Genomic DNA, 16321 nt, shown 5'->3' with positions numbered 1-16321 from the left:
TCTCTCTCTACACACACACACACACATATAAGTACCAAGTATTGAACTCAGGGGCACTTAACCACTGAGCTACATCCCCAGTCCTTCTTTATATTTTATTTTGCCACAGGGTCTCACTGAGTTGCTTAGGGCCTCCCTAAGTTGCGATTCTCCTGCCTCAACCTCCCAAGCCTCTGGGATTACAGGCATGTGCCACCATGCCCAACCCTTTTTTTATATATTGACATGCATTCCAATATGGTAGTTTTCATATCTATTCATGAGGCAAAAAACATGGAAATCATGATGCTCTTAGCCAAATACCATTAAGTACTATCACTTGTAACCATTATATTATTAATTCAGAAAATATTTGAGCACTCCTTGTGTTCTAGGAAATATTTAGGGTACTAGGATTACAAAAAAACAGTATTTGGAATCTAGTGGTTTAATTAATAAGGAAAATTTCTCTAATAGAAATACATACAGTTATCTATATTACTCATATAGAGAGATCTATGTTAACTCACTCAGTCTTTTCAAAACCAGATGAAGTAGTCACAGGAGATATAATTATGTACACTTAATAGACAAAAAACCAAGGCACTAAAAGAAGAAAAACAACTTAGGTCAAGATTAAGCAGCTGCTGAGTGTCAGACTTCAAGTGTGAGTCCCAATGAGTCCTTACCAATTATTCCTAAACCAGTAATTCTCAAACTTTAGTTTGTATCCTGTGGAAGTGGGTTTTTAAAACACAAATTGCTGGGACCTCCCAGACATTTTCTTTGTTGGTAGGTATGGGGTGGGTCTAGGGAATTTGCATTTCTAACAAATTCCAAAGAGATCCCAATGTTTCTGGTCCTGGGACTACAAGAACCACTGCTAAGCAATGCTGCCTTTGGGAAACCTACTTACAATTACATTAACCTAGCAGCAAATCAGTTTTGCATATAAAAACATTTTATTTCATATAATTTAACATACACTGAATTCATGGGAATGTAACTTGCAGATACCTAATTCAAGTTTTTTCCTGAATTTCATTAAGTGGCAATATGCCATTCAGCAAGTGACTCAATTCTCCATTGCTCAGTTTTAAAATGAATCTTAGATTGAGAGGTCTCCAAGATCCCTTTCTACTTGTTCTTCATTGCATAAAAGCTGTTTTAAACTTTCTTCACAATTAAGTGTAATATTCTAATTGCATGTATCAAAAGAATTTACAACTTGACTGTTCAGCTCTAAAATATTGATGATCTAGCAAAACATTTAATGTTTAACAATGACACACTTTCCCAGAGATTTAGGAAGGAAATGTTATTCTGTTAGTGTATTTTTAAATAGTGTGTTAATGTAATTAGATGTCAATTTTTAATCATTAAAAGGTCTATAAAATCTAGAAATACATGTTACTGAAGGTGGTACAAGAAGGTCTCAGAGAGGGGACCTCAATTCAGGACGACAGGGTCCTTGACATACATGACAAAAAAGAATTCCAGCACACTTCAGTCACAGAGATTTATTTAGGAAAGCAAGGAATACATATGTCACCAGCAAGAGAGACTTTGGGGGTTCTTGGTCTCCTTTTTTAAAGGAAATTCGGTGAGGGACGGCCATGGGAAGGTATGAGGGAATGCCATCAGTCTGGTGGTGATCACAAGACAGTTTATGGTGGTCTGGCTATTCTCAAGTTCCTCAAGTTGAGGTCTTCTCCATTACCTCATCAATAGATAGTGGTGGGAAAGGACCCATTATTATAGGTTGCATATCTTCCTTTCTCTGTTCTAAAAATACATGTAATAGTGGACTAATTAATAGGGCACAGAACAATTTTAAAGAGTGAGTGAATTTCCAGTAACTTTAAGATTGTCAATGAAGACTTGTAGATTTTCCAGAAAACATAAGTGATAGGCTAGGAAAAGAGAACCGACTTGGGGAGTGAAAGTATGAGAAACTTTAGCCCAAGGCTTTTAAAGTTTAGTTTTCCTGTCCTTTCATGTTTCTTTTCTACTTTTTATATTTCTTCTGGCTACCTCATAAAAGGTTGGCCACACCCTGGCCCTTGTAGTTTTGGTATTAAAAAGCACTTTCACCTATGAGCTTTCAAGGGCAACTACTTTTTGGGTTTCAGGCTTACAAATAAAGATAACATTTAACATTCAAGAACACTTCCCTGGTGGTATTAAACAAGATTCCAGGGAGATATAAATGAATGATTTGGACTTGCTACCTTGGAAGGTTTATAATCTGATGGAAAAGTGGCTATATGAATATCTGTAATGGGTACAAGAATGCATGCAACTGAGAGGGCAGGGACACTCAAGTATGTCTGGTTCATCACAGTGTCCACAGGGTCTGACACCTCCGAGGCTCAGTGGAGGAAAGGTGCCCAATTACCCATAGCAGCCAGGAAAGTCAGAGAAGCTCTCACACAGGGGAGAACAAGAAGGCATCTGAAAATAGGGATACCTAACAAATGACCATCAGATTGGCATACCAGAGTCCAGAATGGGGCAGGACATCAGCTTCCTTCCTCATCCTGGGCAAGCTACTTCCTTTTTCTGGCCCTCCAGCTTTTCATCTGTAAAGTAGTAGAACTTGAGCAATATACTCTCTGATCCCCTTGTGTAACTAAATCCAGTTAAACTGGGGAGGGGGGGGCGGGTACTTAACGCTCAAATTTGCACTAAAGTTGAATTCTCCCTTAGGCAAATAGACAAATATCATCAACAGGAGACCAAAGAAAATCAAGAGAATAGAAAAAGCAGTGAGAACTAGAAAAAGGAAGAAAGTGGAGTTTTCAAACAGAGTGCTGAAGTTTTTCGGAGGGGAAAAAGCATATAGCTGATAAACAGGCAACTAGACCTCAGATTAAGAGAGGGAAAGTAAGCCAAAGAGAACCCCACTCCTCCCGGCTCTTCTCTCTGGGCCTCCTTCTCACCTTCTGTCTCCCCGCCCAGACTAGGTCCTATTTAAGTCACCGATTGTGCAAAAATCTGAAACGTCCGTCAGCATTTGTTTTTCTGGTTTGGCGTCCGGCGGCAGCCAGGTGAGGACCTGAGCCTTCGGCGAACCCCACCTGAGAAAGGTGGCCCCGCCCCCCGGTGTCCCGCGCCCATCCCCCACCGTGCCGTAGCCCCGCCCCCCGCCGGCCCGCGGTTTCCGGGCTTCTGGCTATTTTAAAGCGCGAGCCACCCGGGTCGCCTGATTCAAGTCGGCCACGCTTGGGCTCGTCTCTTCTTTGCCTCTTGTCTGGGCCCCTCCAGCATGGGTCCCTGGCCCCGCTCGTTGCTCGCCGGCCTCCTGCTGCTCCTCTGCGGTGTCTGGACCGTGCGCTGCGACACACCTGCTAACTGCACCTACCCTGATCTGCTGGGCACCTGGGTCTTCCAGGTGGGCCCAGTCGGTTCCCAGCCGGACATCAACTGCTCGGTTATGGGTAAGCCGCCGGCGATCTCAGATGTTCGCTTTCCCGCGCCGACCCGGGACTCCTCGCAGTCGCCCCTTTCTGCGCCCAAAGGCCACACGGCGGCCAGCGCTCCTGAGTGCCTGGAACGTCCTGGCTGGACTCCGGGTCCTTTGGGGTAACTCTCTTGGCCACCGCTGCGAAGTTAAATTTGAACTGCTGAGAACTTCTAACTGCACACTCCTTGGGACCTCAACTCTCCCTCTCCCCCTCCCCTTCCAGAACTTTTTCTTCCTCTTTATATTTGTATTTATTTGGTTGCTTTGGTTTAGAATAGAGTTCACAACTGCAGTCTTTTGTTTCCCCCTTCTAATCTGCCAGTTTTTTCAAAATCCTATTGGTGAAAAAAAAATATATGAGCTCAAGGACTCTTGAGGATATGAAAAGATTTTTTTTTTTTTTTTTTTCTGTGAGGTTATGGGAAAGGACTCTTATGTCCAGCCATTTCGATTTGGCATGTGGTAATGCTTCTTGTCCTTCAGTATTTCTAGCACCATTCTTTGTTTCATGTACTTCAAGGAGGTATAGAGAAGCTCGTTTCTTCTTTAATGCTTTTCCCTGATAATTATTTGGAAATGCCCTGAGCCAAGTACAGTGCCTGGCAGTTGGAACAATAAATATCCAGTGTGTGAATACACTGGGGTATTACATATGCTTCAGTTACTTGGCTAACCTTAAAAAAGAAGCCAGTAGAGAAGAGAGGAAAAACAAAACCCCCAGACAACAGACTGCTGGTCTGCTGAAAGTCTTGCTCCCTGTGACTTGCAATGAGTGGAGCTCTCAGCTGTAATTTCCCCATTAGCAGAAGGAAGACTGTCAAGTAATCTGATACTGTCAAGTAATATTTCTTTAAAAAGAACTATTTAGGGCTGGGCATGTGGCTCAAGGGGTAATGTGCTCGCCTGGCATGTGCTGGGCGCTGGGTTCCATCCTCAGCACCACATAAAAATAAAGATGTTGAGTCCACCGAAAACTGAAAAATGAATATTAAAAAATTCTCTCTCTCTCTCTCTCTCTCTCTCTCTCTCTCTCTCTCTCTCTCTCTCTCTCTCTCTCTTCTCTTCTCTTCTCTCTCTCTCTCTCTCTCTCTCTCTCTCTCTCTTAAAAAAAGAAATGTTTAACTCCAGATGACTATATGGCTTTTCCTAATCTTGGACAGTGTGTACCATTGTTTCTTTTTATAAATTGAGCATGGGGATGATGGCAGAAGGGAGATCAAGATTTACACTTCCCTGTCACATGCAGTCTCCCACTCAGAGTTATTAATCTGAAGACTCCCTAAAGTGTGGGAATGTCCTGATGGACACAACTGAATTCTTTTCAGGCAGCCTCACAGTAAACCTACCTTAGACCTTAATCCAGTAATTAAAGACATTCCTACTTTAGAAGGATTCAGGTTCTGAGGTTCTCATTTCTAAAGCCATTGAGAAAAAAAGATACCCCATTTCTTCTTTGAAGAGATCATTTTCTGTCTTTTCCTGGGCTTAACACATTATCCTTTTTCATGATTTGATGGTGGGTCTTTTTATCTCCTTGTACCTTTTATTATATTTTTCTTTGCCTTGATTTTTGGATGGGGGATTGGATTTAGGTATGCTTGTTCATAAAAGGAAAGCAGCTTAATTAAATAGTAGAGATATTTTTAACCTCATGAAGTTCAAATAACTTTCCTTTGTTGTACATTTTCTTTTATCTAGAACCACCAGAAAAAAAAGTAGTGGTGCACCTTAAGAAATTGGATACAGCATATGATGACTTTGGCAATTCTGGACATTTCACCATCATTTACAACCAAGGCTTTGAGATTGTGCTGAATGACTACAAGTGGTTTGCTTTCTTTAAGGTTAGTTTCTATTACTTTGAGATATAAAACCTCTTGTGATTAGGATACCCTGGAATTTTAGTTTTAGGTTAACAGGAAAACCAGTATGGATAACACATTTTTCAAGAGAAGTTAGCATAATTTTGCAACTTTAAACTTGTGGCTTCAGTAGGTTTAAACAATACTTGATCTATATTGAATATGTATAAAGTATTTACATTTGCATTTTGGTCAGTAGGACATGATTCTCAGCTTACTTTGTTTATTGCCAAACCTTTATTTCTAAGTGTTGTCTTGTCACTTGGCTTTATACTGAATTGGTAGGAAACATAAGGCTATTATAAATTTCATCTTCTTGGTGTTTAGGCTGTTTTTCTTATCATTGCTTATTGACTCTGAGAAATTGACCTAAATGACATATCGAATTAATATAATGTAGTACATACTACATTTAATATAATTTTTTTTTTTTTTTAAACTAAGACAAAGAAACAGCATAGGAGTTACTCTGCTCATTAGGCTGATGAAAGTAAAAGGTAGACCAGCCAGTCCAGGTTGTTTTTTTTCTCTTCTCTCACTAGAGAAGAAGAGTTATTGCTCATTCAAACACACTGTTTCCAGTTGCAGGCACACTTTGGGTTAAAATAATTTAGTACAGATTTACGGTCCATCCCATATGTTGTTCTGAAAAAGTTGGAACTTTTCCTGTAAGCTGAGTATTAAATGGTTCAAGTAAATTGAAGCTAGCTGAAACTAGCTGTTTCTCATTATACATGGAGTCTAAATACAGATTTTTCTTGGGATAAGTATACAGCCTTTGGAGCATTTGGCAGATGTTGACCCTTTGTAGGAACCTGTGGGAAAGTGGGGAATGAGTTTGTTACAAATGACAAAAGACGAAACAGTAGCAGAGGCCTAACCTTTAAATTTGTTGTGATTTGTCTGTCCTAGGAGTTGTGACTTACTAAGATATAGTGTTCTATCTAAACCATACTTATTTCTTGGAAAATAACTTCCAAAAATTGTTAAATGAGGATCCCCCTTAAGTATGAAAAATAAATAAAATGAAAAGGAGATAGTGAAGAAAAAGTTGTTTCTTCCCAACTGGATTGTCTGATCTGATACTTAGTGGTAGGAATTGGGCTGTGCCTGTCAGCTATTGTTGGCCAGCAGTCTGTTGGATTAATTGAAGCCATGCTTGACCAGTTGCTAACTATTTTTAATATCATCCCTAAGTACTATGTATTTTTTTTAAACTCATAACTATGTGAATTTTTAAAATGCTGCCATATTATGGTTCGTGTACTCAATATGAATTTATTTCTTGGTCTGCATATTGATGAGCCTAGGGCTTTGTAGACCTCTTACTTTGTCATTCCTTCAAAGGTTCTTTGCCTCCAGATCAAAGTACCTACAGAATTGGTGCACAAAAATTAATTAATTAATTAATTAATTACAAAATGGATAAAGTGGGACCTGATTAAAAACTAAGTTGAGTAAATTATTCAGTGTGAGGTGGGAAGTAGGATATAGATAAGTAAAGAGTTTACCCATTTGGCTTAGAAAACTTCTCATTCTTCAGTCCTGTAGAATTGGAGAAGCTGGTGGGGAAATTTCTAAAATCACCATTTAATTACCAAAAACCTAATAATCAGAAATAGACAAGGGCAATTTCCCTCAATATTTTTGCATCAGAAACAGAGGGACTGGCTACCTGGTGGCTGAATGAGGAATTGGAACACTTTTTGAATCAGTGTAAGCAGATGTGGTATTTTGCCAGAGCTTCATTAGGTCAAAAGAGAACCAATTTTTAAAGCTAAATACAGTTAAAGTATTCTCAACCATAAGTGGGAAAGAGTCAATGTATGGGCAGATAATTAGTTGATGATTAGACAGCTACAGTGGAACCTTGCCAGAACATATGCTTTAGGATGATGTTGAACAAAAGCCTATTCTCTCCAGCTCCCCTATCCAGCTGATTTTGCTGTATAGAGTTTAAAGTGCCCATTTGACAGAATCATTATCAGGGCTATGTTTTATTTTCCTGCAGAAAAATCAACTACTCTAACCAGTCAGTTGTTGGGCCTTGTGACAACAATCATAATTTTAATTAGCAGAGTAGACTATACATAAGATTGTTGTTTTTAAAACCTATCTTAACCTATCAAGTAGCTCTAGGTAAACATATTTTTGCAAAGTAATACAACACCATGTTATTTTAGTAAATACAACTGCAAGTATGATGGGAAACAGTTAAAAAATTTAAGAAATTACAGGATCAAGTTACTTGAGATAATAGGAAAATCAGGCATTTTTGGTGAGATTTGTTAACGTAAACCTTGCTGGGTTTTACCAAGCCTCAGGGTATTTCCTACAATGTGCTGGCAAACCAGAGTGGGAGGGATGTGTAATTCAAGAAAAACAAGCCTATTTAATATGTAAGTTGGATTTTTCCTACAGACTTATAAAAATATCTCTTGAAATTAATTTATTTTTTGTGTTACTAGGGCTTGAACCCAGAGATGTGTACATGCCAGGCAAATATACTACTACTGAGCTATACTCCCAACTAAAACTAATTTTTTAAAATGAGGAATCATCAAAAGTTAAAGTGTATTTGCTATTTGATTTTAAGTGTCTTATGTAAACTATAGCATCTTTTCAACCCAAGACATTGGATATATCTGACAGATTTTTACCATATACACCTGCCATGTTACTCTATACATTATTATTCTACAAATCAAGTGGATTTCCAGATCTCTCTGCTCCTACCAGACCATGTCCCTTTGCTTTCTTTAGGTGTGCTTTCCTCCGATTGCTTCTAAGTGTCATTCCTGGCAGATTTTGAGGAGTAAGTGACACATGCAGGTCATTCTGTTAGGCTCCTGCTGCATCATCTGCTCCCTTAGGTATCCTGAAGCATAGTAGTAGACACATTGTCTTCCCCATTCTCTGCATTCTAGCGGGGAAGTGATTAGATGCCACCCTTTTTTTCTAGGAACTTGCTTTATTCAAGTTTTCTGTATTCAAATCTCATCTGAAAGATGAGCATTTTTCATGGTATGAGATTCCTAAATCTTTCTTACTTGGTTTTAATTGCTCGAAAATTTGATGGAGTTGGGATGATCTATCTTTTTTTCTTTGTACATGACTTCAAGCTAGATGCAAACTTAGAAGGAAATAAATCTTGATGTTGAATAGTTTTGCACAGTTCAAGATGGACAGGAAATACTAGGTATATATTTTTAAACCATCTTTTTATTTCCAGGCATTCCATTATCTGAACATTTTATGGGGGTTACAAATTCTGAATTTCGGATCTATTTAGGCATTTTCCTAAGCACTGAAACAAACAATAGGGATTAATTGAGTCTGTGTCAAAATGGAAAATTCTTAGAGGCATTCTTTTAAAACACTGCTTGCCTAAACAGATGACACTACTCTGCAGGTCAGTTTTTAAGACTATCAGATTTTAATACCATTAGCCATTTGGTTGTACTTGTTGTTCTCTGGTAGATTTGAATCTATTTAAAATATCTGCATATTACATATAGCCAAGCTCCAGTATAATATCACAGTGCAACAACAACAACAACAAAAAAAAAACCAAGTAGAATATAAAAATGCCTAATTTTGCCTGACTCTATGTGATAGGTGAATAAATGACTTTTTCCTTTGTTTTAAGCTTTTATATACTTTATATATGTATTTTTTTTGACCAGCATATATAAAGTTGCTGTGTACAACATCCAAACTCTCTACCAAATTGCCCAGAGGAAGAAAGTCATGGGAAACAAACTGAGTGTCAGCATCGAAGAATGCCCTCAAGTTGAATAGGCTTTCTAACCTTTTACTATTTCTCATTGCACTTTCTCTGAGGCAGGAAAAGAAACTGGAAAACAGAGCTGTAGAAAAGGAACTCAGATTTTATTTTGAAGATTAAGCTACTCTAAATTCAAAGAAAATTCACAGGAGGGAAATGAGATTCATAATGACTAAAATTGTTATTTGGTAATAGTCAAACTAATTTTACTGATTTCTAATTGAGCTCTTGTTGGGGACCTTCCAATCTTAATAGAATCATAAGCTAAAACAAAAACCAAAACACTGCCATAGTTGTTTCCAGAGCAAATGGCTTTCAAAACAAGAATGTTGAATGATTTTATCAGAAGATTTAAGTGCCCACTTTGTGCGATGGTGATCTTGTCAATCATGTTTCCACAATAAAGGACTAGGGAATTGTGGACCATTTTTTTCAGACTGCTCTCTGGGTTCATTTTTAAGATACAAAGATCTCAGAAGAGTTATTTTTGAGGTAGGTGTACTTTTAAAAATATAGATTCAGTATATCCAGCTCAGGATTTTATTTATTTTTTAACACTTTGGGTTTACTATGAAGAATGTTTCAATTGAGGGAAAGTGTCAGAAATTTAGCACTTAATGCATGCCTATTTTATGTTAACTTTCTTGATGATGCTTTAATTTCAACATGACTCAGTTTGCCACTGTAAACTCTTTGTAGGATGTTACTGATTTAATCAGTCAATTGTTCATGCATCTGGGAACTGTGGGGATATATGATTTGCCACATCTGAGGAACAAACTGGGTGAGCTCTACTGAAATATTTTTAACTTTGTTATTAAAAGCCAGCTTCCCCTCTTCCCTGGTGGCTTATGCAAATAAATGTCTATTTATTCATCAGAGAGAGTCAGTCTGGAGAGATTATGGTTTTCTTATGGATTTCTTGCTTGAGCCTGCTTTTCTTATACTTCAAACTTGCCTGCACTTTCTTATGTGTTATTTTTCATTCTCATGTGCTCTGTTTGCACACCTCAAATTCCAGAATGATACTTGTAACTTAAGTAGATAGGAATTTAAAAAAGATAAAGATCCTGTTAAAGAAAAGGTTGGCTAAAGTTCAGTTCACATTTTAAAAGTAGCTATGCTGCTTATTCTTTTCTTGAAAGACTCCCTCAAAGGAGAACCAAGTGAGGCCACATGAGTGTAGAAGATGATTCAGAGAAATTGACATTCCTGTGAGATATCACTCATCTTTTAAAAACTGGTTTGTACTAAGAACTTAACAATATTGACTAGGAAGAGGAGGAGAGGAAGAACTTTTTCACTCTTTCAGTTCTCCCATTTGCAGAGCAGAGATTTAAATCATTGCCCATACTAGTGCCATAAATTTAGATGTCTAAAATTTTGATTAGAATTTGATTGATGGTTAAAGTTGATAGGGACTTACCCTTCCTTGTGTTTCAAAGTAATACTCTTTCCCCTTTTCCTTGGCTCTTAAGTACTAAGAGTGAGATAGGAAAAAAAAAAAAAGGGAACTTGGGATAAGTATTGAAAGTTTCATAGCTTCATCCCATATTAGTGTTTTCACTTTATAATGGACTATCTGTGGCACACACATCTACTAGGTAGGGATTACTCCTCAATTATGTCATTTCATCTTGTCAGGTTTTAAAGCTTGTTTCAGGCAGTGGCTCACATTGACAGATCAATGTGAGCAGAGAGCTGAAACTAATAAGCTGTTTCTTAATTTTTTTCTGGCACCTGAGTTAGTATAGAATTATTAGTTTTCTTTATTTGAGAACTTGTCAGAATTTTAATATATATCTAAGTGATAGTTGAGGAGGAAGATAAAATAGGAAACTTTTCCCAAATAGGTTTACTGCCCGCCCCCCACCCCCCCAAAAAAAAAATGAAAACAAGGTACGCTCAGAACATAGTTTATGAAATGCTGTCTTAAACCTCTTCACTCTTAGTTAGGGAGACACATCTGCCAGTAGAAAAGATGAACCTTCGCATTTTGTTCTGAATATGGGATAAAGATCCTAGGACCTAGACATGGATCTAAGCAACACTAAGCCTACATTTAGCATTTGTAAGAGATATGTGTTGTGTATCTAAGTTATCAGAACTTAGCCTGTTTCTTAGGTATACTTCAAAATTATGTAGTTTTTGAAGTGGCAGTTACTTTCAGATACATGTGCTTCATAAGCATGTTGGCTGCATACATAATAGATGTTGCTTAAGCACTGAGCTTGAGAATGGCCGCTTTGAATGTCTAAAAGAGCATTAAAAAAATAACAAGGATCTCTATTAGTACTGTTTTATTTAACTTAGCAGAAATTAATGTAATTAAGTATTATTAAGAGACAGTGTGATTCTTGTTGGCTTGTAACCCTAGTTTTTATTGTTTTATAGTTATTAAATAGAGCCTCTGTGTGGGGCTCTTTTAAAACCACAGCCAAGAACAGACTTTGGGTCTAAAAGGCAGAGCAGCATGCAGCAGTGGACCTACCTCTGGCAGCTAGCAGAGGCCTGTGCAGCTACAGCCCCTTCTGGAGTCTTTATTGCATGTAAAATGCAGAGGAGTCCTGGTGACCTACCTCCAAGGCAGCTGCCCTCCTGAACATTTCCTGGGAAAGCAGTAATCATCATAATGGAATGTGAACAACCAGAACCTACACAGGAAAAGAAAGGTCTGGAAGAGATGGAAGTCTCAGGTGGCTTCACTGTTCAGTTTTTTAATAAAACAATATGGAACATGTTAATTTTTTTTTTTTTTCTGTTTGAATACTCTTCTGTTGAAATGATTTTTTTTTTTTTTTCCCAAACTGGTCAGGATTTGAAATTTGTGTCTTGTTTCATTGACAGCACAGATTTTATTCACAGTTCCGTTGCCTCTGCTGAGTGCCTTCTCGTCCTCTATTTAACCTGAGGAACGCAGAATCTGTTGTAGGGAGAAAATAAGGTTTCAGGATCTCTTAAGATGCACAGATGTAGCTGGTTGTGATGGCCCATGCCTGTAGTCCCAATGGCTCAGGAGGCTCAAGCAGGAGGATTGGGAGTTTAAAGCCAGCTTCAGCAATGGCAAGGCACTAAGCAACTCAGTGAGACCCTGTCTCTAAATGAAATACAAAGTAGGGCTGGAGATGTGGCTCAGTTGTCAATTTTCCCTGAATTAAATCCTCAGTACCCTCCGCTCCAACAAAAAAGATGCATAGATATCTTATTGAAGGGAAGATAGTTTTTTGGAGGACATATTTAAAGGAGGAGAAAAAGAGATTGTCTCAGACAAGCCATGCTATTGAAGAATGTCCTGTAGACTGTATGTAGAACTGCAGTAAGTATCTCTGCCCAGAACCAAGAAATGTGTTTAGTTAATAGCTTTTTTTTTTTTTTTTTTGGCCTTTTCACACTCATTCCCCACCCAACCCTTTTTAATTAGATGCCTGCTTTGTACTAAGAACTTGACATAGTATAATTTTTTAAAAAAAATATGTAGATAGTACTAATTTTGTTTTACAGATAGGAAAAAGTAGTCATATAGTACTTAAGCTCACACAGCTTCCAACTGTAAAATGCTAGAGCTAATCTTTCAAGCCTAAAGATACCCCTAGAACTAAAAATTAAAAGAAAAACCATTTCACAAAAGAGTAAATAATATTTAGAGTTACATTTGGGTAGATTTTCTGATGGATTCCAGCATGTAAGCATCATGAATGTTAGTTAAATGGAGTAGAATAGCTCATTGGCTTTTGTTGGAGTCTGAAGAGCAATTCCCTTTGAGAAATTGCATTCTTTCCCATGAGCTGCTAGCTTTCTCGCCCAAGCTAGACTTAGGGACAAAAACTTAACCTTATTTTTCTTTTGTACCTTCAAAAGTTGAAAAGAGAGCTTTTAAACTTCAAATTAAATACAAATAAAATCCCTTGCCAAATAGACTTCTCTTAATTACACTATTGTTCATACTGATTGTTAACTTTTAGCTGTTTCCTGCTAAACAGTATACTCATTTCCTCCTTATTTGGTTTAGAGCCCATTTGATCTACCTAAAATGCGGGGCTACACCTAATCCGTAGTATCTAGAAAGACTTTTCCCCTACATCTAGTCTTAGATAGATAAAAATCTCTCTAGATAGTAGTTTTTCATTAATGATGACAATTTTATACTGTTGGAGAGGAAGTGGTCTGCTATAACAGTATAGCCAATTGTATCTTTCAGACATTCTTTTCTATCCTGCCTTTGGACCTGATCAGTGCTTTATCACTGAGGACCTGATGCCACCTCCCCAGCTATCTCCATTAACAGGAGAAACTCTGTTACCTTGGTCCTCATTGTACTTCGTGGATATCTCTCACCTCATACCTATTATAGCAGAATATTTTGATAGAATGTCTTCATCTTCTTCTGGACTGAAAGTCTGTATTTAACCTTCAATATTTTCAGCACCTAATGCACACAGAACTTCATAGATTCTTGAAAATAAACCACATTTCCTTTTTCTTTTTACAGACTTTTTACAAGTAATACCAGCTTACAAAGAGTCAGTTCTCTAGAATCCTAGAACATATTTGGGAATGGTGCTATAACTTTTTTAGTACTCTGTTCTAAAAAACATTATCAGGTTGCCTACCTCCAAAGATCTAAAAGTTGTATATTTTCAATTTGATGTACATACTGTCAAAGTAAACTATATATAGTAGAATGTATTTAATGTGAAATTTAAAAAAATTATTAAAGTTTTCTGTTTATTTCTCTGAGTAATTTAGCTTATAAATGGATGATTATGAAAAAGAAGAATTAGTGACAAAAAATTTGTAGATATGTGTTACAATGTAATAATGCTTAGCTTTCTCTGTCATAATTGTCTGCTTTGTCTTCTGGTCTTAAAGTCCATTATGCAAGGATCAACTCTGTATTACTAACCGTTTTATTCTCCATGTATAGTGCAAAATGTGAAAATAATAGGCCTTCAATAAATTTAGAAAAAAAATTGAGCAATACATCCTGGTGTTATTTTTATTGATGTTTCTGAAAGTGTTACCTTTATGTCCTTAGAGACTCGGTTGGAACCTCAGGACATATTTGTTGAATGACCTAGTGGAAAAGAGATTAGACTTTTAAATTTTATTCTTTTTATTTATGATTTAATATTCCTGAGGCATAAGAGGGCACTATACATCTCCAAGTAAAAAACAGTAAAAGTTCCAACTTTCAGAACTAGGGAAAACTCAGTTGTCAAGAGAAAGTGAGTTTTCTGGCTGCAGTGGTTCCCTGAAGCCTACAGAAATGACAATTTTGAATTAGCCTGGAAGGCTTCAGGTTATTGTTACCTCTGTTAACTATAGTGAGGAGCAAGACCTAGGAAATACATTAGATGATCTCAAGATTTCTTCCAACTTCACAAGTTAGAAGTTTGTGAGCAAGTAAATGAGGAATGAACCCAGGGATTTTGGCTACTTTGCTGAGTGGTAAATGACTGTTTTAACTAATTCTGAAATAAGTATTTTGGCTTAAATGGAGTATCTTCAGCACTAGGAATAATCAAACTTAAGATCTTCATTCTCATGTATAAATCCAACTATCAATTTCTTTTTGTAAAATGCTGGATATTATTTGGTTGCAGCTACTCTAAGGATTTCCTGGCAGTTTTGTAATTCATTAAAATTCAAGTTTTTAAATAAACAGTTCAGTCTTATTAGTAGGCAAAACTAGTTCTCGGAACTGACTTAGGGAAGTTGGCTTCTTTCTGAGGAAAGATGGTGCTCTGGGAGAGGTTTGACAAAAAAACAACTTGGTAAAATTCATTTTTTTTCTTGTTGCTGTCTAGCAGCTTTTGCTTGTTCTAAAGACCTGGTAGCCAATTAGACTGGTTAATTTGTACTTAGGTAGATATTTGCAGTAAACAAAGGGTAAAAGATTGAGTAGACTTTTTTTGTTTTCCAATATTATTCAGATTTAGTATTTCCATATCTTTTATCATTAAATCATTGTACTTCATTAAAGGTGTTCTTTTTTGAAGTAGTAAATCATTGTGATGGATTACATGTATGGTTCAAACTTTTATGAGTTCCACAGTATTTATCAATATATTTAAAAATTGTACACATGAAATATTAACCAATGTTTTTTAAATAACAGGAAATATTAAATATTTAATGGTTAATATTAAATATTTTATTTGTAAATGTCACAAAATTACCCTACTAAAAAATTTCATGATGATACCATTTGAAAGCAATGTAAAATATGCTTCATTATGATTTTAATTTCCAAATCAATGTTAGAATCTACTACCAATAAATAGTTTCCATGACTAAATTTTCAGTGTTTGAACACAGTTTTCTAATGTATTTTAAAATCTTTTAAATAAGGGATTTTAAAAAAAGAAAAAAAAAAAGACATTTTTAAATCTTATTAAATCACATCAAGTGAGTTCCCAAAGTAGTTGTGTCATTTTATATCCCCACCAATAGTATATAAGCAATTGTATTTTACTTGAGACAGAGTCTCACCAATTTTGCCCAGATTGGCCTCAAGGGATCCTGCTACCCGAGTAGCTAGAACTTAAGGCAACTCCATCAGTTGGTTTTGACACCACCTTTTAAAAAATATGAAAGTGTCATGGCTTTTGAAGAGTTTAGGAGAGTCACTGGTTTGCACTAGCAGTGGCAACAATTTAATAGACATTTTAACTGAAACATTTACTTTCTGGAAGAATGGCATTCCAAAGTGAATATCCTAGTCCTGGAACCATTTCACACATCTACTTTCTAAACAAGACTAACAGAACATATTATACTTAGGGCAAGTGTACACTTTGCCATTTTATGTTTATATCATTAGTATTTGCAGATCCTGTTTTCTTTGCAAGTATATTTTAAGCCACTTGTTCATTTTGTGAAGGTTAGCTTTATGAAATCAGATGTTTATGTCAGTTAAAGCAGGAACAAAAAAGAATATGCCGTGTCCTAACCATCTTGTAGGTACTTTACTAGCACAATAATAACAGTGAAAGTGAACCTTGGATAGTGGAACTGACTGGGAGCATCAACCTTGATTTTTATATTAAATAATAGTGGAAGTTGTTTTTCAGCTTTATATCAAAAATATAAAGAAAAAATATAATACTTTTTCCCATTGTTCCAGTGGCCCTCATTTCACCTCCTTTTGGAAACCACTGCCTGATAGGATAGGCCCCACTGTCAACAGCTCAGTTTGTTGACAGTTGGGATATTTGAATGCCTAGA

At 36.7% G+C, this 16321-nt stretch overlaps 1 protein-coding gene and 1 long non-coding RNA gene across 4 annotated transcripts in view; one reads left to right on the top strand and one right to left on the bottom strand.

Moving 5' to 3' along the window:
- Positions 1–1490: 1490 nt before the first annotated feature.
- On the bottom strand, positions 1491–3432 carry LOC113191698 (uncharacterized). Its single transcript, XR_003301926.1, has 3 exons — positions 3344–3432; positions 2478–2561; positions 1491–1764 (listed from the first exon to the last, which is right to left on the bottom strand). It is a non-coding gene; the product is annotated as an uncharacterized LOC113191698 (long non-coding RNA).
- The window catches only part of Ctsc (cathepsin C), a 36468-nt gene continuing 23287 nt past the window's right edge, over positions 3141–16321 (top strand). Inside the window, exons 1-4 of one of the 3 annotated variants that reach the window (XM_026401511.2) lie at positions 3141–3419; positions 5144–5289; positions 9794–9878; positions 11532–15184. In XM_026401511.2, coding sequence (XP_026257296.1) covers positions 3248–3419; positions 5144–5289; positions 9794–9878; positions 11532–11554 — 426 coding nt within the window. In that variant the 5' untranslated portion in view covers positions 3141–3247 and the 3' untranslated portion in view covers positions 11555–15184. Of the gene's footprint in view, positions 3420–5143; positions 5290–9793; positions 9879–11488; positions 15185–16321 lie in introns of those variants that run through there. The other 2 variants (XM_026401512.2, XM_077796883.1) reach the window with 2 other exon arrangements.

The sequence above is a fragment of the Urocitellus parryii genome, chromosome 4 (genome assembly GCF_045843805.1).
Source record: "Urocitellus parryii isolate mUroPar1 chromosome 4, mUroPar1.hap1, whole genome shotgun sequence".
Taxonomy (NCBI): Eukaryota; Metazoa; Chordata; class Mammalia; order Rodentia; family Sciuridae; genus Urocitellus; species Urocitellus parryii.
The sequence above is the reverse complement of the archived record's forward strand: the minus strand, read 5'-3'. Positions and strand labels throughout refer to the sequence as shown.